Source organism: Eriocheir sinensis, chromosome 12 (assembly GCF_024679095.1).
Source record: "Eriocheir sinensis breed Jianghai 21 chromosome 12, ASM2467909v1, whole genome shotgun sequence".
NCBI lineage: Eukaryota > Metazoa > Arthropoda > Malacostraca > Decapoda > Varunidae > Eriocheir > Eriocheir sinensis.
Genome location: NC_066520.1, coordinates 21,093,564 through 21,116,044, shown reverse-complemented (window position 1 = coordinate 21,116,044; position 22,481 = coordinate 21,093,564). Strand labels below are relative to the sequence as shown.

Genomic DNA, 22,481 nt, shown 5'->3' with positions numbered 1-22,481 from the left:
ACAATGGCCCTGTGGCAGGATAATGGGTTCTTTCCCACCACAGACTCAATGGCCCAATGGGACGGAGATGAGCACAGTCGCCACACGACGCTATAGTGTATGCTCCCAGCTTGACCTAATAATATGTAGATAACTAACAGAAAGCTCACAAGACAATACTATTATAAATCGATTAGGTCTCCTTATTATGCACTGGGAATATGACTTAAATTTTCCAGAATTTCAGATTTCTTTTCCTACATCCGTCACATTGGTCGCTGGGCATGTGGTGGATAAAAACCCATGACCCTGGGACACAAGACAAATGCAACAACCAAGTTATCAGAGTTTACCTTCACCAGGTTTCTCCAGGTACCCATTTGTCAACCTGACTAATAGGGAGGATGAAGAGCTAGGTGGGCTGTGCACTGACTGCCTAAGCCAGGATTTGAACCCAGGCCCACGAATTTGTAGCTGGACGTGCTAGCTAGTACACCATGGAGGCGCCTTATCATGAGTAACTTCTGTAATAAGATTTACCAAGTTTTCTAAAATAATCTAAGGAAGCAAGGCTATTACAAGACCATACCCAGAGCTGTAAAAGGGGGGGAGGTGGGGCTGTTAGCACTAAATGTGGACCATTATTGCCACTTGAAAAGGGGCGAGTGGTAAACGACGTGAGCCAAATTAGCCGGGAGGTCAGGGTTTTGAAAAATTGACATTTCTGGGTGAATTTTCCTGTCCAAACGGAAAAAATGACTCTTCGTCCACGTTTTCATCTTGACTCATAAAGTGGACCTTTTAGCAGATGGGGAGGGTCATTTGACCTCCCCCCCCCGGGTACAGCCCTATATTATCATATTATTTATGGATACAAGATTATGAATGCAAATTAACTCTTCCACTCTGGAAATGGTGATATGATTAGGTATTCCTGCCACAAATTCTATCCACAAGGTGATATATTTCCAAATAAAGATGCCTGTAAAATATGAGCCCGAGGAAATAAATAAAAAAAAGCATCCAGTGTTAATATCTCAGCAGCTAACATCAGAACAATCTCTGGAAGATCCATAAATGAAAAGGCATTTATAACCATTCATTCCTACAACATCAAGCTTACAAAACAACATCACAGCCATTATGCACCACAAATAACTATTACAGCCAAAATCACAATGTTGAGGAGGGACAGTCTAATATAGTTCACTGGTAATAACTGAGTTTTAGTAATTAGCAATAAAAACGCCACCTGAGTTGAATTTTCCTACATCAAGGTAAATGTAAGGAATTTCCCAACATCATCTAGGTATTTTTAAACCCCTAGAACTCAAAAATCTATGTGTTTGAGACGCATTCCCCGCAGTCTCAGAGTCCCCCAAGCTAATTTTGGTTGCAAGGGGTGAGTATGGAGCAAACACTAAGATAATAGCTACCGTGAAGGATGTAGAATTTAACAAGCAAAACTGTTTCAAAGCCATGCGTGTAAAAGCTTCACAGGACAACACCAGCCTGAACAACACTTACAGTTTGACCCTACGGTTAGTATGCGAGCTGGTAATGAATGACCTCCATACCACAAACTTAGAGGGCATTCAGGACAACTATTTGGGGATAGAAGTAACAGAACACAATGTAGGAACACACAGTGACCAACACACACAGCGGACAACACTGGAGGAGGGGGGGGGAGGGATCTGCTTATACTAGTAGTAAATTAAGGAACCCGTAGAAGTTATTGCGAGACGGAGTGTTGATAAATGAGAGCTTATAAACATGTTACACAGATATGGCGGTTAGACGTGAATAAATAGCTACTCACCTCACTCCCCGCCACGACACACGCTGGCTTCCCTTCCCCTCGTCGGCTCGTCCCCTTGGTGCTGCCACAAGGGGGTAATATTTGGGAAACCTCTGGCAAAGTTAATACTTACATCATGGATTTATTTTGGTCCCTGAATGCAGTGCAGTGACAAGTGACTTCCAGAAAGGAGAAAGAATCCAATTCAGGGACTATTTAGTGTTGAAAATAGGGGATAATAACTCACCAAAGCGTCGCCTCTTCTGGCGGCGGCCATGGCGACGGTGCCGCCGGTGTTGCGAGAAATACCTCCTCGCAGAAATAAGTCGCATATATATGAGGGGGGTCCAGGAGGGGCTCCGCCCCATTGGTTAGAAGAGGGTTCGAGGGGGGCGAAGCCCCCTCGTTAGCTGTTAGGTCTTAAAGTTCGGTTGGAATAGTTTAAAAATGTTCCCCCACCTTAAACCCTCTGCGAGCTATTTTGTGTCGCCATGGCGGCCGCTTTCGTGAATTATTATCCCCTATTTTCATCACTAAATAGTCCCTGAATTGGATTCTCTCTCCTTTCTGGGAGTCACTTGTCACTGCACTGCATTCAGGGACCAAAAAGAAATCCATGATGTAAGTATTAACTTTTCCAGAGGTATGAGACGTCTTCGCCTCTTTTAATGTCAATCCTCCTCCTCCTCTTCTTTTTACAGCATGCGTTTAATTTAATCACTACTCCAAAGGCCAAAAAGGAGGTTAATCGGGTTCTAAGTAGTGTTTTAAGGCTTATGGTACGGAAGAACGGGTCAAACTACCACTAGGGTCACAAAACTATCCCTGGAAATGCCCAAAACTCCTACGAACTCTTGTCTCATATGTGTGCCTGGGAGCCGACCTGGAATATGACCCTTTGACCTTACCCCCGGCACGTCTTGTCCTTCTGCAGGTTGTTCCGTGACGTGGGTCGGACCTACGTGCAGTGGGTGGGGGAGGCGGAGGCGAGGAGGGCTGCAGAAGGGCGCCTCGTGTTGGTCAGCCTCATCTGCCGGGACGCCGCCCAGCCCGCCACGCCTGTCTTCCGCCCCTGCCTCGCCTTCAGGGTCGCCGGCAGCCCAGGTGTGTAAAGACGAGCTATTCACGCTGTCCCTGTCTCTCCCTGCCTTGACCATATTCTTCAGCATTAGTTATTCACTCCTTAATTTCCTTCCTTCCTTAATTGATGTACCGGTATAAGCAGATGCAATTCCCTCCCCTCCTCTACTGTTGTCCGCTGTGTGTGGTGGTCATGTCAGTTTTGAATGTGTTGACTGAGTGTTCCTCCATTGTGTTATGTGACTTTTCTCCTTCCTCCCTCCCTGCCTTCACCAATTCCTTCAGCATCAGTCATTTACTCTCCCTCCCTCCGTGTCTTGGCCATTTCCTTTAACATATCCTCCAGCAATACACCACTGATGAACAGACACTCCCTTCAGGCTACCCTACATCAGTTATTCATTTTCCCTCCCTCCCTGCCTTGACCATTTCATTTAGCATCATTTATTCACTTTTCCTCCCTCCCTGCCTTGACCATTTTCTTTCGCCCCTTCTCCAACAATGAAGGATGAACAGTTACTCCCCACATGCTGTCTCCAAACCACCATTATGAGTTAGTTTCCTCTGCTATAGTTATTGTAATCGTAATACGCAAATATGCCATAAGTTTGTAGAATTCACCGGAGGGGTAATATTCATATGTGCTCAGAATAACGTGATTCTCGCTAACGTAAATGTTGGTGAGTAAACATTTTGGAGAGACTATTTAAATGGCAATACGTAAACAGTAGAAGTTATGAAGAAATAGTATACGGCAAAGTGGATAAGAGAGGCTTATCGGTTGCTTCATAAAGACACTTCTGCCGCATCCTCCAAAGGTTCCTCGGGGGCGCTGTCAGCCACGCCCGCGCCAGGGGACGGGGCGTGGGAGGCGCTGTCCTGGGGCGACGGGGTCATCATCGGGCTGGTGGTGGCCTGCCTCACCGTCATCTACGTCGTCGGGATGACAGTCTTCATCCAGTACAAGCGGAAAAAGAAGCAACAAAAGATCAAGTAAGTGGTCACCAGCGGGACTAGGCCTTTACCATAAATTTACCACATAGTTTTATTTATTTTTTATTTTTGGTGTGTGTGTGTGTGTGTGTGTGTGTGTGTGTGTGTGTGTGTGTGTGTGTGTGTGTGTGTGTGTGTGTGTGTCAGCGTTACTGTGAAAAAAAAAAAACCATTAGTCAGGTACAAAATTAAAAAAGAAACATTTGCATAATTTAGTAACACAGCCGTCACTGAAAAATAACATTCTTCACTTACGCAATTAAAAAAAATAAACATTTGCATTCATAACTTGTAACACAGCCATACAATATGCTGATTACCTTGCTCTGTATGAGAGGTCCTGTAGTGTATGGTAACACCTGGCAGGCATAGTGAAGTTATCATAATTAAAAACTAAAACAAAAGAGGCCGTAAAGTGATCTTGTCTTAATGGCTCTTCATGTACAGAGAACGAGATGGTGAGGAGGGAAGCAACATGGGGGGCCGCAAAGGGGGCAGGGACAGGGCTAGGCCGCGCTCCGCCCTCAAGTCCTCCTCCCTCCTGGTGGCCCCTGACGACGCTGAGGACATCGAGGACCTCTCACTGGCCTCCAGGGCCCGACGCGCCAACAGGGTAAGCGGTCTATGTGAGGAACAGCGTGGCGAGCTTGAACCCAAGAATTTATACATGCCAGAACACTTCAGAGATAAATATCATATTTAAGACAATTAGCATAAAAAATATTCCAGTACTATCGTCTTTTCTTCTTTTTCTTACAAATGAATGGTTATTTTCCTCGTCTGGGTTCTCTTCTCCAAACAACTACCATACACTCGATGAACCTCTAACACTGTCTACCTTGCAGGAGAGGAACCACATGACCTTCACCTCCGCGCTGGTGCACTCGAACAACAGAATGATGGGATCGATGGTGGGTCCAGAGCCCGCCGACGGGCTGGAGAGGCTGCCCCGTTCCCCCATGTCGGTAGTGACTCTGGGTAAGTAGAGAGACACACTGCACATCCACATACAACCTAGCTCCCTCTCGACCCTCTTTCCTTGAAATCATGATATGGACAAGAAAATGAACAGTAGTTTTGGGAACAGAAAATGATTCAGAAAATAATCTTTCATCTTGTTCTGGGTGCCATCCACTTCATATTCTGGCCTTGCTCAAAGTAAGCTATAAACATTCCATGCACGATGATTTTTAACCACTCCAAAACCCTGATTTTGCCTGTTTTCTTTCAGCCGGAGATGCGGACACAGGAGCGGGCCTGAACCGGAGTTTGTCCGAAGGAGGCGGCGTAGTGATGGCTCCTGGAGAGAACCAAGAGGCTCAAGCAAGGAAAAAGTTGTACTTTAACCCCGCCTACTTCGACCCAGAGTTGCTCCAGAGTCCGCCTCCCGGTGCGGTTGAGTTCCTCACCAGAATCCGTGAAATGATTACCGTCGCCAAGACCAAAATGAAGACGAAGACGTATTATCCGAGCCTCGGAGATATTCCCGAGGAAGATTCCGATGGTCATTCTCGCCCTGCCAGCCGCACAGTGAGCGGGGCCACCTTGCAGTCGGAGGACACTCAGGATGAAGCCACTAACGGAAGTGACGCAACCAGCATTCAGAGCGATTCGCTGGAGAGGCGGCCGAAGGAAAATGATAGCCGCAGCTCCACTCTCAAACGGCTCGCCCGGCGGGTCAACAGTCACGGGGAGAGCTTCGTCAGCGAGATTATCAAAACCCTTGACTTCAAGCCCCGTCTTCCCGCTAACGATGGCTCCTTCGTGCCTTCTCCTGTCCTCAAGACCTCTGCCGCACACAAGGCAGCAGCTCCTCCTCCTCCTACGCCCGTCAACGCCCGAAATGAGTCTCCAGAAATCGAGGATGATTTCCCGGAGCTGATCAAGCCGTCCATGCTGCGCAGCGTGCTCAGAGACGGAAAGAGACTCACTGACCTTAACAACACCTTCGAAAACTTTAGACAGGAAATGATGGCGACCTTCCAGAAAATGAAGAGAGTTGGAGAAGCCATATCCCCCAAGTCAACCCTCAACAGAAATAAAAAGAAAGCCAAAGCATCCCCCAAAGGCACACTGGAGAAACTGGAAGATAAAAAAGAAGCTTCCTCCTCAGGCTCAGGCGAGGGGAAGGTACAGAAGTGGCTCCAGACCCTCGATGGGAAGAACTCTTACACAAGGATGACGGAGCAGCCAACCGCCGCGTCAGATTCTCAGACTGCGTCGCCCGAGGACGTCCCGCCGCCTCTGCCCGAAAAGAACAGCAGACCACTCACGCCGCCACGGAGGCACCGGACCCAAGCACTCCGCAGCGTGTCATTCAGCGAGGCGAGGCAGCACGGGTCCCTCCACCAAACTCACAGTGACCCAACTAGTCATGACAGGCTTTCAGAGAAGTCACAAATAATTCGGTCGCTATCGTGGCAGAATGAACATCAACATTACGACTCCAACCCTCGCAGACGGCGCCCACCACTCCCTGAGCCTCCAGAAGAACACCGGAACGCGGCATTCGGGTCCGAGGATGACTCACTGAACGATCTGGTGAGCGAGGCGGAGTCAAAGGTTCCGAAAATGACTCCTAGCGACACCGAGAGCGTCTATTCGGACACTAGGTCACGGGGCACCGACTCTCTGCAGCGGCGGACGGAGGAGCTGGAGGGCCACTCAAAGACTCACCTTGGGCAGCTTCCCCGAGAGGAGGCGATGACGGCGAGGAATGAAATTTACAACAAAAGAACAGGAAACAAGACAATGTCGCGCTTGGCCAGGAGTGAGAATGAGTCGTACTCGAGGGTCGTGGATCGCCTGAGTGAGGACGACTACGAGAGCCAGGACGACCATACTTATGAAGAGATCCACTTCCCGTCTGGAGGTAGAGAAAAACGGAAAAGGAAAGCGCCTCAGACGCCGCCCAGGGAAAGCAATACCAATGATGAGGAACCCAAACTACCCAAGAGAGGAGAGAGAACGAGACTCAGACACGGCAGCAGAGAAAAGTGGAGCGTGAAGGGAACTGAGGAGGGCAAACACGACAGCCACTACATCTACAGCAACCCAGACTCCATGGTGAGTGAGGTGACGATAGACGAGTGCAGCAGTCCCATCTACTCCGGCTGTACGGTAACCATTCCCGTGGCGGACAATATGGCGCCGGACACCAGTGAGCCTGCGGGAGGGTTTGACCAGGACACCCTCGAGAGGCGCGGCAAGGCGGTCAAGCGCAACGGCAGCATCGCCATGGACTCCCTGGAAAGACCCAAAGTTAAGAACAAGAACAGTAACAATAGCAGTAACAACAATAGCGATAATAGTAACAACAGGAGTAATAATAATAATAATAATAATAATAATAATAATAATAATAGTAATAATAATAGTAACGAAGGGCGTCACGAGCCCTCTAGAGTCAAACGGAGGATGACGCTGCCGGGCGAGATGCCGCGGAAGGGAGACAAATCTCTCTTGGACATCTACGAGTCTCGGAGCAGCGTGAGGAGCGCCAAGTCAGTGGGCAGAGGGTCGCTGGAGGCGCCTTACACTCCTATTAACCTCACCAATTCTCAAGGCCTGGAAAACTCTGGATCGTTCTATCACAGCAACATCAACAGTGCGAACACTACCAATGCGAAGAACTTGATTAACAACACCAGCGGAAACAAGAACAACACTGCAGATACCACAAAGAAGTACCGAACCTTCAAAGACTATCAGGACATGAGGTTCCTGCGACACTCGGCGGAGACAGAGAGCACCACCAGCAGCGGCAGCACCAGTAGCAGTCCCCTCCCTGTCACGGGCACCAGCATCTGCGTTAACTTCCATGACTCCAGTTCGTCTTCCAGGGAGCAGGGCGATGTCAGGCCTCCGCTGCCGCCGAAACAGACTCGGAACTATGACACCTACGAGGCTGATGCTAGTGACGTTCCTCTTCGCCTTCCTCCCAAGACTCGAACAGCTCCACCGCCTCTCCCTCTGAAATCTATCAAGCAATACGACCAGGTAGAAACCGACATGAGTCCTCCGAGGCTTCCGGAAAAGTCTTACCGCAAAAAACACCAAGAAACATCCCCTACGCGGTCTTCCAGCAGTGGCTCCATCCCTGAACTGACGGAGGAGGAGGCGCAGGCCATCCTGCACGGCCTTCTGGCACACGCCCCACACGAGGGTCACAGGCTCTCCACGCTGCACGAGGAAGACGACGTGAGCGGGTCTTTTTTAGGGGGAGGGAACACTGCCGATGACTCCAACTCCCGGGGCAGTGTTCCCTTTCTGGACGCATTCTCCTCAGGGTCTCTTGAGAGTCCACCGACAACCCCAGCCTCCTTCTCGGCGTCCCCTCACTGCAGCATGACGCAGCCTCACGATCAAGGCTTTGGCACGGAGAGTTACCTGTGCCAGGGCGACGTGAGGGAGGAGACTCAGTCCCCGGGCAGTGAGGCGAGAGTGAGTGGGGAGTTCATCCTCTCCAGCATCGGCCGGTCAACCTCTCTCAGACGACATTCTTCTCTCGGTAAGGAACAGACGAGCGGCTTCAAGTCGCGGCGCAGAGGCGCAACGGACGGCGAGTGTGACGATGAGGGCGAAGCGAAGGGAACGGAATTTTCTCTCGCCTCTAAGGCCAAGTCTGATCTAGAAAAACATTTTAAGGACAAGAGTGGAGGAGAGAGCATAAAGAGGACTTGGAGAAAAATTCTAGAGAAAGTGGATGATCCTCAGGAGGGTCAAAGTCACCCAACCGAGACTCAGGTACAGCAGGCCATAGTGGCCATAGGGCCCAAGGTGAAGCAGGACGACTCCGGCTACCACAGCACCGACTCCAGCGAGTCAGCCCACAGCAGGAACCCCAGCCAAAACTCCTCCGCGTCCTCCACCTCCGTGCCGCTCTCCACCGTCAGCAGCAGCAGCAGGTGGCTCACTAAAAAGGCGGTTTCTCAAAGCCTCAACCGGCCGGGGCTGCCCAGGCGGTCCTCCTCCCTCAACAGGATGGCCTCCTACAACGCCCTGGACGTCCTCGCCGCCTCCAGCTTCCAGCGGTCCAGCCTCAGGTCGTCGCTCAGCCGCAGCTTCCCCGGGGTGCTCGGAGCCGCAGGCGCCTCCTCCGTGTACATAAATAATAAGTTCGTTCAAGAAGACGATGATGACGACTCGTTCCCAGCTCGACTGTTCTGAGCTACGTTTCCAGTGATACTATTTCAGTAACTAACTAATGAAGAATCTTAAAGGAGCGCCAAAGGAAAAATGGACGCCATCATGCTCGTGTATGTATTTATGTCATCTCTGCCATATTAGACGTCTTCCCCACGTGTGTGTGTGTGTGTGTGTGTGTGTGTGTGTGTGTGTGTGTGTGTGTGTGTGTGTGTGCGTTGGTGCCCGCCAAGCAGTGGAGCCATAGCTCAATCAACAGGAAAAAGGTTACACTTGGGAGAGGAAGGGACGGTCCAGTGGAATACTTCACCCCGACACGTCCCTTCCTCACTCCCCTCGCAGCGGGCTGTCCTCGCAAGCCTGTCAAAGCATATGGCGCGCCGGAGGGAGGAATCCAGTACCAAGATCTGTGATCAATAAAACGGAAACAACTAGGGAGAGGGCACGTGGAGCTTGCCCTCCCAGCCCTTCCCTCCTGTCTCGTAGGAGCACACAAGGCTACCAATGTCCAGTATTATGTAGGTAATTTATTAAAGATATATTATGTAAATAAGTATCCAGATGTACATGTCTAACTCGGAGTTATATTTAAAAATAAATTAATGAAAATGATATTTGGTAATTTGCTCATTTAACCTAGAGTTCGGTTTGCTTCTTCATCGACAAGAATGAAAATGTTCTGTTGATGTCGTGTCTGACTTTTATCCCTCTTGAACAGCAAACTCAAATACATTGATGCAACACACACACACACACACACACACACACACACACACACACACACACACAGGGCATTGAGGTGAGTGGTATATGTTGCTCAACTATTACAGCTAAGGACACCACTACACACTGAGCCACTTGATGCCCGGTGTGGACGAGGCCTTAAGAGGAAGGGTTTAGAACTTTAGATTAACAGGCGAGAGTGAGTGGCAGGCTACAGGTTAGAGCCTAGGGAAAAGGTTTAATCGAGAATGCCAAGGTACTGACGCATAATGGTTGTGAATAAATATGAAGGTAAAATAGTTCTAAATACTTTAAGAGGTACCTTATATATGGAGACAGAAGAAAATACTCACCAACAAACCTAGAAAGCAAACCTAAAAACATGACATGCCGAGAAGCAGAGAGAGAGAGAGAGAGTGAGAGTGTACGGGGTCACCTCACCTGTTCAGTTCACTCTGTGGTTCAGTTCAGTTGACGGTCGGGAGTTTCGCCTTTGTAACGGCACTCCCTGGTGTAGCTCTTCACTTTCTGGTTGTTATTTTCCTTTTTCTTTCCTTCTTTTTTCCTTCCTATGGTCTGTCTCGGTCTTGGTCTATTTTGTGTATCCTGTAAATCCGAGGTAGGAGCCGAAATTCAAGACCGAGACCAAGATTGACTGCTACCGATACAAAGGTAAGAGCAATCTCAAGCCACCTGTGACATCAAGATCAAGGCCAAGACTGACTGTAAACAAACGCTCCTTGGCAACGTGCCGCCAAGACCTTCCATCGTGTGTCATTATCTCGTCCCCCGGGTGTCCACTGTCCCCTGAGTGTCCTGCCCCTGAGTGTTGCCGCCATGGAGATCCAGCTGGCCGGGGACGTGCGGCGCGTGCAGGCCATGGTGGGGCTGCCCGGCGCCGCCCACCCCCGCCTGGTCACGCCCGGGGAGGTCATCTCGCAGGACACCAGCTTCATGAGGTGGGCCACTTCAGATGTGCTAATTAACCTGACTAATTACCGCTGCCAGGTGTTAATTGGAGTTCTTCACTTTAGCTTACTCTGGTCTTTTCTTTTTTGCATTTATGTTTTCTATCACTTTGTTTTGTTTCCACTATTTCCATTTTTTGTTTTGTTTTGTTTTGTTTCCACGGTAAATCTTAAGAATAGCGGCTCCTAGTGGGTGCGCATTTAGGGCACGGTGTGGTGGTAATTACAACATTTCTAGCATGTACGACGGGGTTTTGACAAGTGGACAGGCGTGTTTATGTTACAAGGGGTGTATTTTTCCACGCTGGCCTTACGATTTCGTTTAAGTCGATGGGCAATGAGACTGCGAGCTCCGGGGTGAAGAATGGGAAGAGCCCGCTTGGAAAAATACACCCCTTGTGACATAAACACACCTGTCTGCTTGTCAAAACCCCGTCATACTGTACGTGCTAGAAATGTTGTGATTACCACCACACCGTGCCCTAAATGTGCACCCGCTATGAGCCGCTATTCTTAAGATTTACCAAAAACTATGTGGTTGTGACGCATTTTGTGTTCCCCCCCCGAAAACCCCACATTCCCACAAACCCCCTGGCATGTGTTGGGTGAGAGGGGGAGTGTGGGCAATCAAGACTAGAATAATATCTCTAAATTGATTAAACCCGACAATGTAACTTGTCAAGATTGGTTTTATTAAGGTGCTGATGTCTCCTACTTGATCAACTGCTCTTCTGTTGTCTTAAATGACTAGGCATTGTAGGATGGGCAAGGTAACCTGGACAGGCTCATGCTTATCATACTTCACCTTACCCTGCACAGAGGCCATGGCACCTACATGGAGAAAGGTGTGCAGGTGGCATCCGTCGCTGGCTATGTGACTCGAGTGAACCGCCTCATCACTGTAACCCCCCTGCGCCAGGTGTACCAAGGTGTGCAGCACTTAGCCTGGCTCTAGTTGATTTAAGTGATGACTTTATTGCTCATATGCATAAAATCCCGTTATTGTTCTTGATCTTGTCTTCTGATAGTAATTCCTTTGGACTGTCTATATAGATTATACTTCCTTCATTTCTGCAATATTTAGAACATGTTTATATGATTTTCCCCAACAGGTGCGGTGGGGGACACAATTGTTGGGCGCATCACCAAAGTACAGAACAACAGGTGGAAGGTTGATGTAAACTCAAGACTGGATGCAGAGTTGAGGCTTTCAAACATTCAGCTGCCAGGAGGAGAACAGGTAAAGAAAACTTACTGTAGGAAAAAAAACTTCATTTTGAATTTTGAATTCTTACATTTCTCAAATTTTGATGCAGTGTAATTTACAGAATTAGTAGTTATAAGGATTATGAAAAGAAAAGGTTTATATTCTAAATGTCCTAGGCAATCAATACCTACATTAGCATTTTATTTTTAGAGGAGGTGTAACTTGGAGGATGAGAGAGACATGCGGGCACTGCTGACTGAAGGAGACTTGGTGTGTGTCGAGGTGCAGAAGATATGTGATGATGGCTTGATGAGGCTGGCCGCACGGAGCATAAAATTTGGAAAGGTGAGGCAACATTTTTGGAAGCACATTTACAATGTTGATGTTGTAATGATTTGAGTCTTAGAAGTCACACCAGCACAGCATGGTAGAGTAGTTAGTTTCAGTATATGTATATAGTGTAAGCATGGCATGGTATCGTATTTATTAGATCATACTTAGTAAACATGGAAGTCTCACTATAAGATGTGAATATTCCTAAAAAATTGTCTTTGATAATGAAAACAATATATAAAAGTGTATTTTAGCATGGGATCAATGTACATATCTACATTTGCTGACTTAAAAGTATAGTTATGAAAATATTATTATTCCTACTGCCAGGCAATACAGTAGTTGAAAAATTTACAAATGTATTAGAAGATATAATCACAAATAATAAAGGAAAGTTTGATTTTACTTATCGAATGTGAGTTTGTCTAACAGATGTCATCATGTATTGCATTGCTGGCCTCCAGGCTGGGTACAGCTAGCTAGCTTTACATGTTTCCATGCAAAAATGTTGATTGTATAAGCTGTTATTAAACTTTTTTTCAGATATTTCTGTTACGTATAAATATTTGTCTTGCATAGATAATTTTATGCATTATTCTCAAGAAGCTAGGATTTTTAACTTTGATAGCAAGAACTGAGGCTGTGTTGGGGGAAGGGAAATATGTGGATGACATTTGGTATTGCCTTTGGGAATGTTACTCACCAAATCCTGTGAATTACATTATATGAAAAATTGTTATTAGCCACATTCCTTTTCTCCTACGCTAATGAGGGTTTAGGGGAACAGCATGTGGGAGTCTGACGACCTTTATTTTGAAATGATGTGGTCAAGACTCGTGCCATTCCTCGCTGTAAAAAGATCTTCATCTGACTTAAAACATCCACCCGGATGCTGTCCAGACACATTCCATACACTTTGGATTTTTGTCCAATTTATGGATGTGTGTCCAGAGCCCTGAAAGTGTCTGAGTTATCTGATATTCAGAATATAGAGGTCCGATTTATTGAGGGTTTATTGTATAGTAACTGCTTTAACTAAGTATACTAAGGTTATTCATGAAGGAGAAATACTTCATAGCCTTACATGGTTTTTTGTTTACCGTATATCCTGAATTCATTATATTGAGGGTTTACAGTGCACAACTGAAGGCAAGGTTTCATTTTAATTTGAAACCATTCTACCACATAGTAGAAAAGAGCAAGAGGAGGCATTGTTTTATTGAAAAAACTTTTACAGCTTTCTCAAGGCACTTTGCTCGCCGTGTCCCCGTCTCTCATTGTGCAAGACAAGCAGAGGATGCATGACCTGCCCTGCGGAGCTCGGGTGGTGTTTGGGGCAAATGGCTATGTTTACATAACCCCAACGGTGCCCCAAGAACAAGCTTCCACCTATATTGTCAACTTTGAAGAGGTATGATTTAATGTTTACTCAGTGTTTTCAGTAAAGAGGTAGTATTAGCAGGTGTTTAGCTTTGATAGGGATTGTCAAGCATATCAGTAAAAAGTTATGAAATATGAATGATCTATTTACAGCAGTTATCTGTGGTAAACATTCAACTCTCTCCAGGTGCCAGTTGAAGTCCGGAAAACAATAGGCCGCTTGAGGAACTGCATAAAGCTCTTGGCCACCCACTCCATCATGATCTCCCCCACCAGCGTCATGACAGCTTTCGACACGTCCATTGAGCAAGAATTTGAGGTAAGTTGTTGATTCTTTGTTGTTCCTAACTTATAAAAACTATGCTTGGAAAAGGTTTATTCCCATAGCTTTATTTTATTATGGGAACTGACACTTTCAGGTTGCCCTAATATATCTCAGGCTCATATCAGATGTTATTTTGATACTTATTATGCCCACCACTCTTATCATATTCATATTGGGCTGCATTTAACCCGTCCACTGCGATTGGCACGGATCTGGCTTTCACTGATAGCCTAGTAACGTATACTCGCAGGTCTTGCTCTGCCTCTGTGATGGATAGTGGAGTGTTTCCCATGTGGTATAGGTATGCTGGATATCCCCTCCCAAGGTGCATGACTTTACATTTTTCTTCATTGAATTGTAGCAGTCACTTTTTGTTATATTCCTGTAGCTTGGTGATGTCTTCTTGTAGGAAATCTGCAGTCAAGGGGTTAAAGAAAAAACTGTTGCTTTCATTACTGGCAGATAGGTATATGTCGAGGTACCATCACTGTTGTGGAGTACACTAAAGTCTGCTCTTGATTTTCAGATCAAAGATTTACTGAAGCCAGATGTGATGCAGGATGTGGCTTTGGCAACAGTGCAATCCATCAATGAATGAAGCTGATGGATATAAATTCAGTTAACCTGTTTGCATCAGGTCTTCTATTGTGTTTCAGATCTTTTCAGTAATGGTTCTTGTATGTTTGTAATTAAATTTTTACACAATATAAAGGGATTTCAAGAACTTTCTTTCCACAATAAATGCAAAGCTATTGCTTATGAGGATAATTTGGCATTTTTCTAGTGCCATGCACATCACTAGTCATTTGTAATCCTCCTGGCATACTGTTTTGCTCTATCTTGTATCATCATATTGAGGTAAAAAATTGACAAAATAAGATACTGACGATAAAGACATTAATTTGAAGTAGCAATTTTGAAAGAAAACAGTATTATAGAAATATAAAGAAATAAGTTTCTATTTTTTTGTTGTTGTCTTTGAAATATATATTGGATGTTGTCAGTGCTCGGGGCCTCCAGCCTGCCAAGGTGAACCCTTTTTGTTCCCATGTGACCTGCAGGAACAGAAAGGCTTCCCTGTGCCTCGAGGGAAGTAATGGTTGCTGATCATGCATGTTTTATTGATAAGGTACATTTTGTTATTTTGACAATGCCTGTCATGTCAAATGTTAAATGGCGACAAGTGTCATTTATTCCCCAAATGGAAATGACAAAGTGGTCACAGCATCGTGTTCATCAGTGTCAAGTCACTCCTGGGCCACAATGGTGCCACATGCACCAACCCTGATCTCAAGTGTCTGTTGAGCTTGATAAACATTGTATGTACAGTTCATAACTGTGGCAGTTGAGAACATTGTTTCCTTATAACTAAAATTACATATGTACACCTTAGAAATTTAAAATGATACGAAGTATTAAGGAGTGATGTGTGTGTGTGTGTGTGTGTGTGTGTGTGTGTGTAAGTAATTCACCACAGCCTGATCACGAGTTGGACTCGCTTTCGCCAGCAGGTACCCTCCCGACACGAGCAAGTGCATGCTCATTATCGTCGATCTCTGGGTACTGCCCGGACCTGTGTGTGTGTGCGCGCATTTAGGGGGTGTTTATGAAGTCTGTAACCAAATCCTGCAGGAGCAGTTGTCTGGTCATTCTAGCACTCCAGCATGCTAAATCTCCCATTGATATCCTCTTGATTGCCCTACACTGAACACCTTATTTAGCAGCATCCTCTGCATGGTGGAGAGACCAAAACTGTTCTGCGTATTCGAAATTCTTATTCTTAACCGAGATGTTGAATACCTGTTGTAATTCATGAAAGATTTTGGCTGATGGACTGATGAATTACTCCTGCCACACTGACAATAAACAGGGTTGTCAGTTTATATGAATTTTGTGGCTCGTATCAACAAGTTGACAAATTGGCAACGGACTATCTGTTCCTACCCAAAAATATATTGGCATGATGAAGTTATATGTGACCTAATACTGTTGTGTTTTTGTATATGCCATAGCTGTTTTGTACTATAGTCTATTTTATTATACCGTTTTACATGTAAATGGATTTATATCATACACATATATACATATATATAACTATAATCACTAGTGTCAGACCTGCAGCAACACAAACACTTCAGGGACAGTTGGGTGGACATGAGTGGCAGTGTTTGCCCAGATGCCAAACATGGAGGCCATATTTTTCCACATTGTCTCACAGCTTCTCTGCACGAGAAATAACATCTAATAAATTGTATCTCACTTAAAAACTTCTCATGGCCAAAATCCATTTGAGCATGTAAAAATTAATATAAACCTCTACATGAATGTGCAGAACTAAATATAAACAGTACCCTCATGAAACTGGGCGGAGTGGGTGAACACGTCGGGTGCGTGGGAAGGGCGTTGTTGTGCCGGGCAGTGTGTGGGCGGTAATGAAAGGGGTAATGAAGCCCAACATTCTGTTTGGCTTCTTTGCTGCATCAATGCATTGATGTGAAAAGTTGCAGTTAGATGTGACATGACATCAAGATCTTTAACACTATTAGTTTTCAATTTTCACAAGAAGCATTTCATAGAAGAACTTACCATTTTTAGAGAAAGAGAGAAAGAGTGTGTATTACCGAGTTGCCTAGTTGTATTTACCTAGTTGTAATTTTACAGGGCCTGGGCTCACGCTCGTGTGGTCCCGTTTCCATATCTGTACTTGTCCTGTTTTTCCTTGAAGTTGTGTGCACTCTTCACTGATATTACATCCTCACTTAGTTTGTGTGTGTGTGTGTGTGTGTGTGTGTGTGTGTGTGTATTGATGTGTGTGAGTGTATGAGGAGAGCAAGTTTACAGGCAGACTGATGTACAGAAAACTCAACTGTATGAATAGAGAAACCTGAAGTATTGTAACATATAAAAATACTGGTTATATACAAAAACAATTATATTTTATGATAAAGGTAATATCTACAATAAAAAAAAAATCTGCTTTGCTATACGATTTTTCTATCTGCAGCTGATCTCTTGTGGGTCTCCTTGATGAAGAACAGCGGGATGATGGTGAGGGAGACGCAGGCCAGCAGCACACAGCTCACCCACAAGTGGCCTGCAGAATACAAAGCAATCAGTAGGGCACAAATAGGCATACGCTGAAACACATACATGCAAGTTACCACATTATGGTGTGTCATATAAAACTTCTTGTTGAGACGTGTTAACCGTGTAGCAGCAACAGGCCAAATTTGTGCCATGATATTTACCCCCCAAAATAGATGATACATAATCTGATCACAAATGCTTTGATATATATTATGAAATGGTTTGTGTGAGGGGTGATTTTTTCTCATTTTTCTCGCTTGGAGGGACCACTAAGAAACATGGTCCCCACTGCGACCGGGTTAAGCTGCAAATTTGTCTCTACTCAAAATGTCACATAGTTTTGCCGTAGCACAGAGTAAATATATGTGTGAATAATCAGGCAATCTTCTTGACAACACAGAGACTCATGAAATTTTTTAACCCGGTAGCTGCGGGGATCACGTTTCTTAAAGGCCCCACTAAGCGAGAAAAATGAGAAAAAAATCATCACTCACGCAAACCATTTCATAATATATATCAATGCATGTGTGATCAGTTTATGCATCATCTATTTTGGGGGGTTTATATCATGGCAAAAATTTGGCCTGTCGCTGCTACCAGGTTAAAGGGGGAATAGGGGTGCGTAGGAAGGGTGTGAGGGAGTGTGTAAGGGGTAGTAGTAGTAGTAGTAGAAGTAGTGGTGGTGATACTATTAGCAGTGGTAGTAGTATATTATTATTATTATTATTATTATTATTATTATTATTATCATCATCAGCAGCAGTCGGTTTAATATCCCACTCACCGCTGTTTGGGATCTGGAACAGGCCGAGGAAGACGAGGGCCACGAGGTTGAAGATGAAGGTGAGCGAGGCTCCCGTAACGTTTTCCGGGATGGGGAAGCCAATCTCCACAGCCAGCTCCACCAGCAGAGGCACAGTGGTGTACTCAAAGCAGAGGCCCCCGGTCACTGCCGCATACACCTGGCCTGGGGGGTGAATAGAGGGAGTTTTTGTTGGTTTCGGAGCTGTGTTATTAATTAATCTCTTGACTGGAATTTCCTACATAAAGACATCACCATCTACGTGAATGGAACAAAAGTGGCTGCTACAATTCAGTGAAGAAAAATGTAAAGTCATACACCTTGCAAACGTGTACATTATTTTCTGAACCCTTAACCCCTTGACTGCGGAATTTCCTACATGAAGACATCACCAAGCTACAGGAATGGAACAAAAAGTGGTTGCTGCTATTCAATGAAGAAAAATGTGAAGTTCTGCACCTTGGGAGGTTATACCAATACCACATGGAAAACACTCCACTATCCACCACAGAAGCAGAGAAAGACCTGGGACAATATGTTACCAGGCTACCAGTGAAAGACAAATCCGTGCCAATCGCAGCGGACGAGTTAAAATTTCTTGTAACCGGATTTTACTTTAAGCATTTCCCGCATGACTCATTTTGCAGGCTCTCAACAGTACTATAGTGAAACCAGATTGGCAAGTCCATTTTGGCGTTAGCTCCAGCGGGCCTCCTCTCTGCTCTGCCACACAGTCCCAACACCTATTTTTTCCTCTCATATGTTACCTATAGCTAACATATGAGAGGAGAAGACAGGTGTTGGGACTGTTTGGCAGAGAAGAAGAGAGGAAAGGACCCGAGGGAGTGAGCACCACAACGGACTCGCTAATTTGACTTCACTACGAGACCTGTGTTCCTCTCACTGTCGAGTATTCAGTGATGTGTTCCTGGCGAAGTGCATACCCAGTGAGCAGGTTTTTAGGAGCCAGTAGTAAGGCGTACCTTTATACTGCAAAATTTGCTTCTATGCAGTTAATTTAAATTACTACATGGCAGGAAGGATGGCAATCAAACTGGGTATCAAGATTCAAATAAGTCGTTTTTGTCTCCCATGAACAGAAATGCATTGACGGTAGTTACATAATTTTATCATTAATTGTACATGCTTTTACTTACTTCCATGCTCTTTTTCTTTGTCGTGTAGATTTATCCATTGCTCTGTCACGTTCACTCCTCACATTTACACACTCTCACATACTTACCAAGGGTTGGGTAGATGACTTTGGTTGTCAAGAGGAGGAACCACAGGAAGAACACAGATGAAATGCCGAGCAGCACCATTATAGTGACTTTGAGGTGGCCGTACACCTTGTCCGTGATCCTTGCCGCAATGAAGGCCGAGGCGCTGGAGCACACCACGGCGGTCACAGCGACTCCGATGGCCTGCTCCTGCGAGTTAGTGCAATCGTGTAAATTATTTTCTGAAACCTTAACCCTTTGACTGCGGATTTCCTACAAGAAGACATCACCAGGCTACAGGAATGGAACAAAAAGTGGCTGCTACAATTCATTGAAGAAAGATGTAAAGTCATGCATCTTGGGAGGGGATATCCAGCATACCAATACCACATGGGAAACACTCCACTATCCATCACAGAGGCTGAGAAAGACCTGGGAGTATATGTTACCAGGCTACCAGTGAAAGCCAAATTCGTGGAAATCGCAGCGGATGGACTAATGATTGTTGTTTAATTAAAAGTAACGCCAATGTGGTCCATGCAAACATAACCTTGGCATTACCTTTGACTAATATGTAGGTTTTCTTTCACAACGGAAATTGCTCTTTAATATCCTGACTGACTTTTCCGACTCTTCCTTGAGATGTTCTGTTTTATTCTTTCCGCTTTAGTTTATGGAGTTATTGCATAGGCGAGTAAGTTTTGCATCATATATCGTCTTGCCGGGAATACATACAGCAGATTTCAGAATAGTCGGGTATGTAAGTATTTTTATCGTACTTTGTGTTTTTGTGAAGGATATTTATGGATACCTTGCATGTGCTGTGATTTCTTACCTGGTTGATGCCGATCTCCTTGAGGGACAAGTTCAGGACACCGATCCACACGACAGGAACACCAAAGGAGAACGCGAACACCACCATCACCATCATCAGCTGCGGCTTTCTGGGGCGGGGCAGGAGAGAAGGACCAAAACTTTATTTCTGTGCTCCCAATGTTGATGTTCACTTTTAAAGATTATAGAAAATCAGGAAATGTTTAGTAAGTTAAGGGGAGTCGGTGGCAGAGTGGTCAACCAACACTGCGTCCTGGAGGCTAACAATTTTTAGTCACTGCCGAGTGGCGTACGACTACCCACATAGAGTCCTGATGTGTAGGTTTTCTTTCACAACGGAAATTGCTCTTTAATATCCTGACTGACTTTTCCGACTCTTCCTTGAGATGTTATGTTTTATTCTTTCCGCTTTAGTGAAACTCTCTAAAGAAAATAAAGTGGAGCTCCGTTGGGGCAGCATGAGCCAAGCAAGAATGGCGCCACTATAAAACACTTGTCTGCGCCACTAAGAGGCTGGGGTTGACTAACAGGCCCCATCATGATAGCTACTGGTGTTTTTAGCCAAATATAAAAAAATAATAAATAAATGAAACAGCACTGCAAAAAAAATGTAATTGTATGCAACATTCAACATCGTATACTAAAGATGGCGGGACAAAGTCAGATCAACATCGCCGGCCTCGTTGTCCGTCGTTAACACACACACAAGCACACGCGCGCGCACCTTACCTGAATATTTTCTTGATGGCCTTGAAGTAGTCTATCCTCTCCTCGGTGGATGACGCTGAGGGCGGGGTCGTAGGCTTCGCCGGGAAGTAGATCACCACCGCCAGGAGCAGCAGCAACGCGGCGCCGAAGTCTGCGGGCGTCGCGGGAGAGAATAGACGAGCGTGTGGGTGAAAAGCAACTATTTTAACGATAACTACAAATTAATCTCGTTATTGAGGCCCAGGAGACAGTTTTTGGGTCGGACATGGGTAAATATTTACCCATGTCCGACCCAAAAACTGTCTCCTGGGCCTCAATAACGAGATTAATTTGTAGTTATCGTTAAAATAGTTAATTGCTGATGTTTCTTGGCAATAGTTAGGCGTCAGAAACCGGTCAACACTATGCTCTGAGTACTAAAAGACAACAACGCCAATCAACAATCAAGAATAAGACATAAGTGGGAGCCGTTACAAAGGCAATCCCACGCCTACTACTGATTCATCAAAACACTTACGAGACCTGTTGTTGGTAAGTCTTCTGGTAACTCCATCATCTAGGAACGCTCTTGATCTTAAGGCGACTCCAATGTTAATGAAAGAAGTGTCGACCAGGCCAGTACTTCATTCATTGTCATCGCAGCAACCTAAACACAAGGATCATTCGTAGAGGACAGATTTACTTAAAGATTTACCAACGACCGGTCTTGTAGTGGCTTGTTAAATCCGGCCGCTGGACTGGACTGGACGATTATCTGGCAACGGTGGTGAAAAGTGAGGCGGCGTGTTCACATGGGGACGCTGGCTTCTTCATGTGCGGTGTATGAACAGGCGGAGATAGAGGGTAAAACTATCGCTGGTGGATGTATTGGAATCTAAATAAATCACGCCCATAGACACACACTGTATTATTCCCTGATTGTGATAGTTATGATGTAATTTTCAAGCAAAGTGCATTTATTCAGTTATGTACGTAGAAGTTTGTTGTCTCGTGATAAGTACTTGGGCTTGCAGACTTTGATCTATTCAGTGTGCAAACTTTCACGTATGTACACCATTCACATTGCCGTGTTGACTTATTCCTTTCGTCTATGATCCATTTGTTTGCCCGTGTGGTAGTTGAAAAATATTAAGATGGAATAGGGCAGGAGGAAATACAGACGAAGGAAGGCTGTTTAAGAGTTTATCAGCGGAAGGGATGAAAGAATGAAGATGCTGGTTAACTCTTGCATAGGAGAGATGTCTTGATACTCTCCTCTTGAATGTATTTAAGTCGTAGGCATAATTATGACAACTTGAAAAGGAAACCGACACTAATTAAGACAAAGTCACCATTCCTTTCTCGTCAGCGGAGGCGTTTCAAGTTCACAGAATCGGTTTTGTAACGCAGCCTTTCCCTTGTGTTGTAGAAGAGGTGCTCTGGGGAATTTTACTCACGTATGTACATAAGAACCATGATGTCGCCACGGATATCCTCCCTCTCCGTCTCTGACAGGTTCTGAGGCTCGGCAGTAGGGTACCTGACCACCAGGGCCCCCAGGTACATGCCGGCGCCCCCCAGCTGGCACATGAGGGTTCCCACCGCTGCGGGGAGGGAAGGGAGGGGGTGATGGGGTGTGCTGGAATATGGCAGTGTACCTCATTCTTCGTGTTATGTTGTGTTGAGAGGATAAAACTATTGGGTCTAAATCAAATTACCGATGAGATGTATCGCTGAACTAACGCTGTGGCGGGAGGAAGCTTGTTAAAGGGGAATACCAAGATTACACGATATGTTTTAAGATGAAGACTTAGGATTCTTTTGGCATACCCTTATCCCTATGCCTCCAGCTCCATGCATGTCCCAATCGATTTTGCATGGTCCTACACCTACCTATACCTATATAACCTTTCCTTT

At 45.5% G+C, this 22,481-nt stretch overlaps 3 protein-coding genes and 1 long non-coding RNA gene across 6 annotated transcripts in view; 2 read left to right on the top strand and 2 right to left on the bottom strand.

Moving 5' to 3' along the window:
* The window catches only part of LOC126997608 (uncharacterized), a 106,135-nt gene extending 104,165 nt beyond the window's left edge, over nucleotides 1–1,970 (bottom strand). The window contains exon 1 of the long non-coding RNA XR_007752216.1: nucleotides 1,802–1,970. This is a non-coding gene — a long non-coding RNA (uncharacterized LOC126997608). The remainder of the gene's footprint in view (nucleotides 1–1,801) is intronic.
* The window catches only part of LOC126997606 (serine-rich adhesin for platelets-like), a 62,793-nt gene extending 53,190 nt beyond the window's left edge, over nucleotides 1–9,603 (top strand). Inside the window, exons 5-9 of the mRNA XM_050858790.1 lie at nucleotides 2,715–2,884; nucleotides 3,679–3,853; nucleotides 4,301–4,466; nucleotides 4,699–4,831; nucleotides 5,085–9,603. Of these exons, the coding sequence (XP_050714747.1) occupies nucleotides 2,715–2,884; nucleotides 3,679–3,853; nucleotides 4,301–4,466; nucleotides 4,699–4,831; nucleotides 5,085–9,022 (4,582 nt within the window). The 3' untranslated portion in view covers nucleotides 9,023–9,603. The remainder of the gene's footprint in view (nucleotides 1–2,714; nucleotides 2,885–3,678; nucleotides 3,854–4,300; nucleotides 4,467–4,698; nucleotides 4,832–5,084) is intronic.
* Nucleotides 9,604–10,415: 812 nt separating this feature from the next.
* On the top strand, nucleotides 10,416–14,645 carry LOC126997604 (exosome complex component RRP4-like). The gene is made up of 7 exons (XM_050858789.1): nucleotides 10,416–10,680; nucleotides 11,509–11,618; nucleotides 11,802–11,929; nucleotides 12,107–12,241; nucleotides 13,467–13,640; nucleotides 13,797–13,928; nucleotides 14,461–14,645. Exons 1-7 carry the CDS (start codon nucleotides 10,559–10,561, stop codon nucleotides 14,530–14,532), a joined length of 873 nt encoding a protein of 290 aa, XP_050714746.1. The 5' UTR covers nucleotides 10,416–10,558; the 3' UTR covers nucleotides 14,533–14,645.
* Nucleotides 14,646–15,038: 393 nt separating this feature from the next.
* Nucleotides 15,039–22,481, bottom strand: part of LOC126997601 (basic proline-rich protein-like) — a 32,605-nt gene continuing 25,162 nt past the window's right edge. For all 3 annotated transcript variants that reach the window (XM_050858779.1, XM_050858780.1, XM_050858781.1), the window contains exons 7-12: nucleotides 22,022–22,168; nucleotides 20,607–20,736; nucleotides 19,879–19,987; nucleotides 19,067–19,253; nucleotides 17,806–17,988; nucleotides 15,039–17,028 (exon numbers count right to left, since the gene is read on the bottom strand). In XM_050858779.1, the coding sequence (XP_050714736.1) occupies nucleotides 16,916–17,028; nucleotides 17,806–17,988; nucleotides 19,067–19,253; nucleotides 19,879–19,987; nucleotides 20,607–20,736; nucleotides 22,022–22,168 (869 nt within the window). In that variant the 3' untranslated portion in view covers nucleotides 15,039–16,915. The remainder of the gene's footprint in view (nucleotides 17,029–17,805; nucleotides 17,989–19,066; nucleotides 19,254–19,878; nucleotides 19,988–20,606; nucleotides 20,737–22,021; nucleotides 22,169–22,481) is intronic.

Excerpts from the sequence above, each read along its gene's own strand:
- LOC126997604 (XM_050858789.1), top strand. The coding sequence starts at position 10,559 with ATGGAGATCCAGCTGGCCGGGGACGTGCGGCGCGTGCAGGCCATGGTG. Across the intron at positions 12,242-13,466 it reads GGAGCATAAAATTTGGAAAG|CTTTCTCAAGGCACTTTGCT; the intron begins GTGAGGCAACAT and ends AAACTTTTACAG. Across the intron at positions 13,929-14,460 it reads CCATTGAGCAAGAATTTGAG|ATCAAAGATTTACTGAAGCC; the intron begins GTAAGTTGTTGA and ends CTTGATTTTCAG.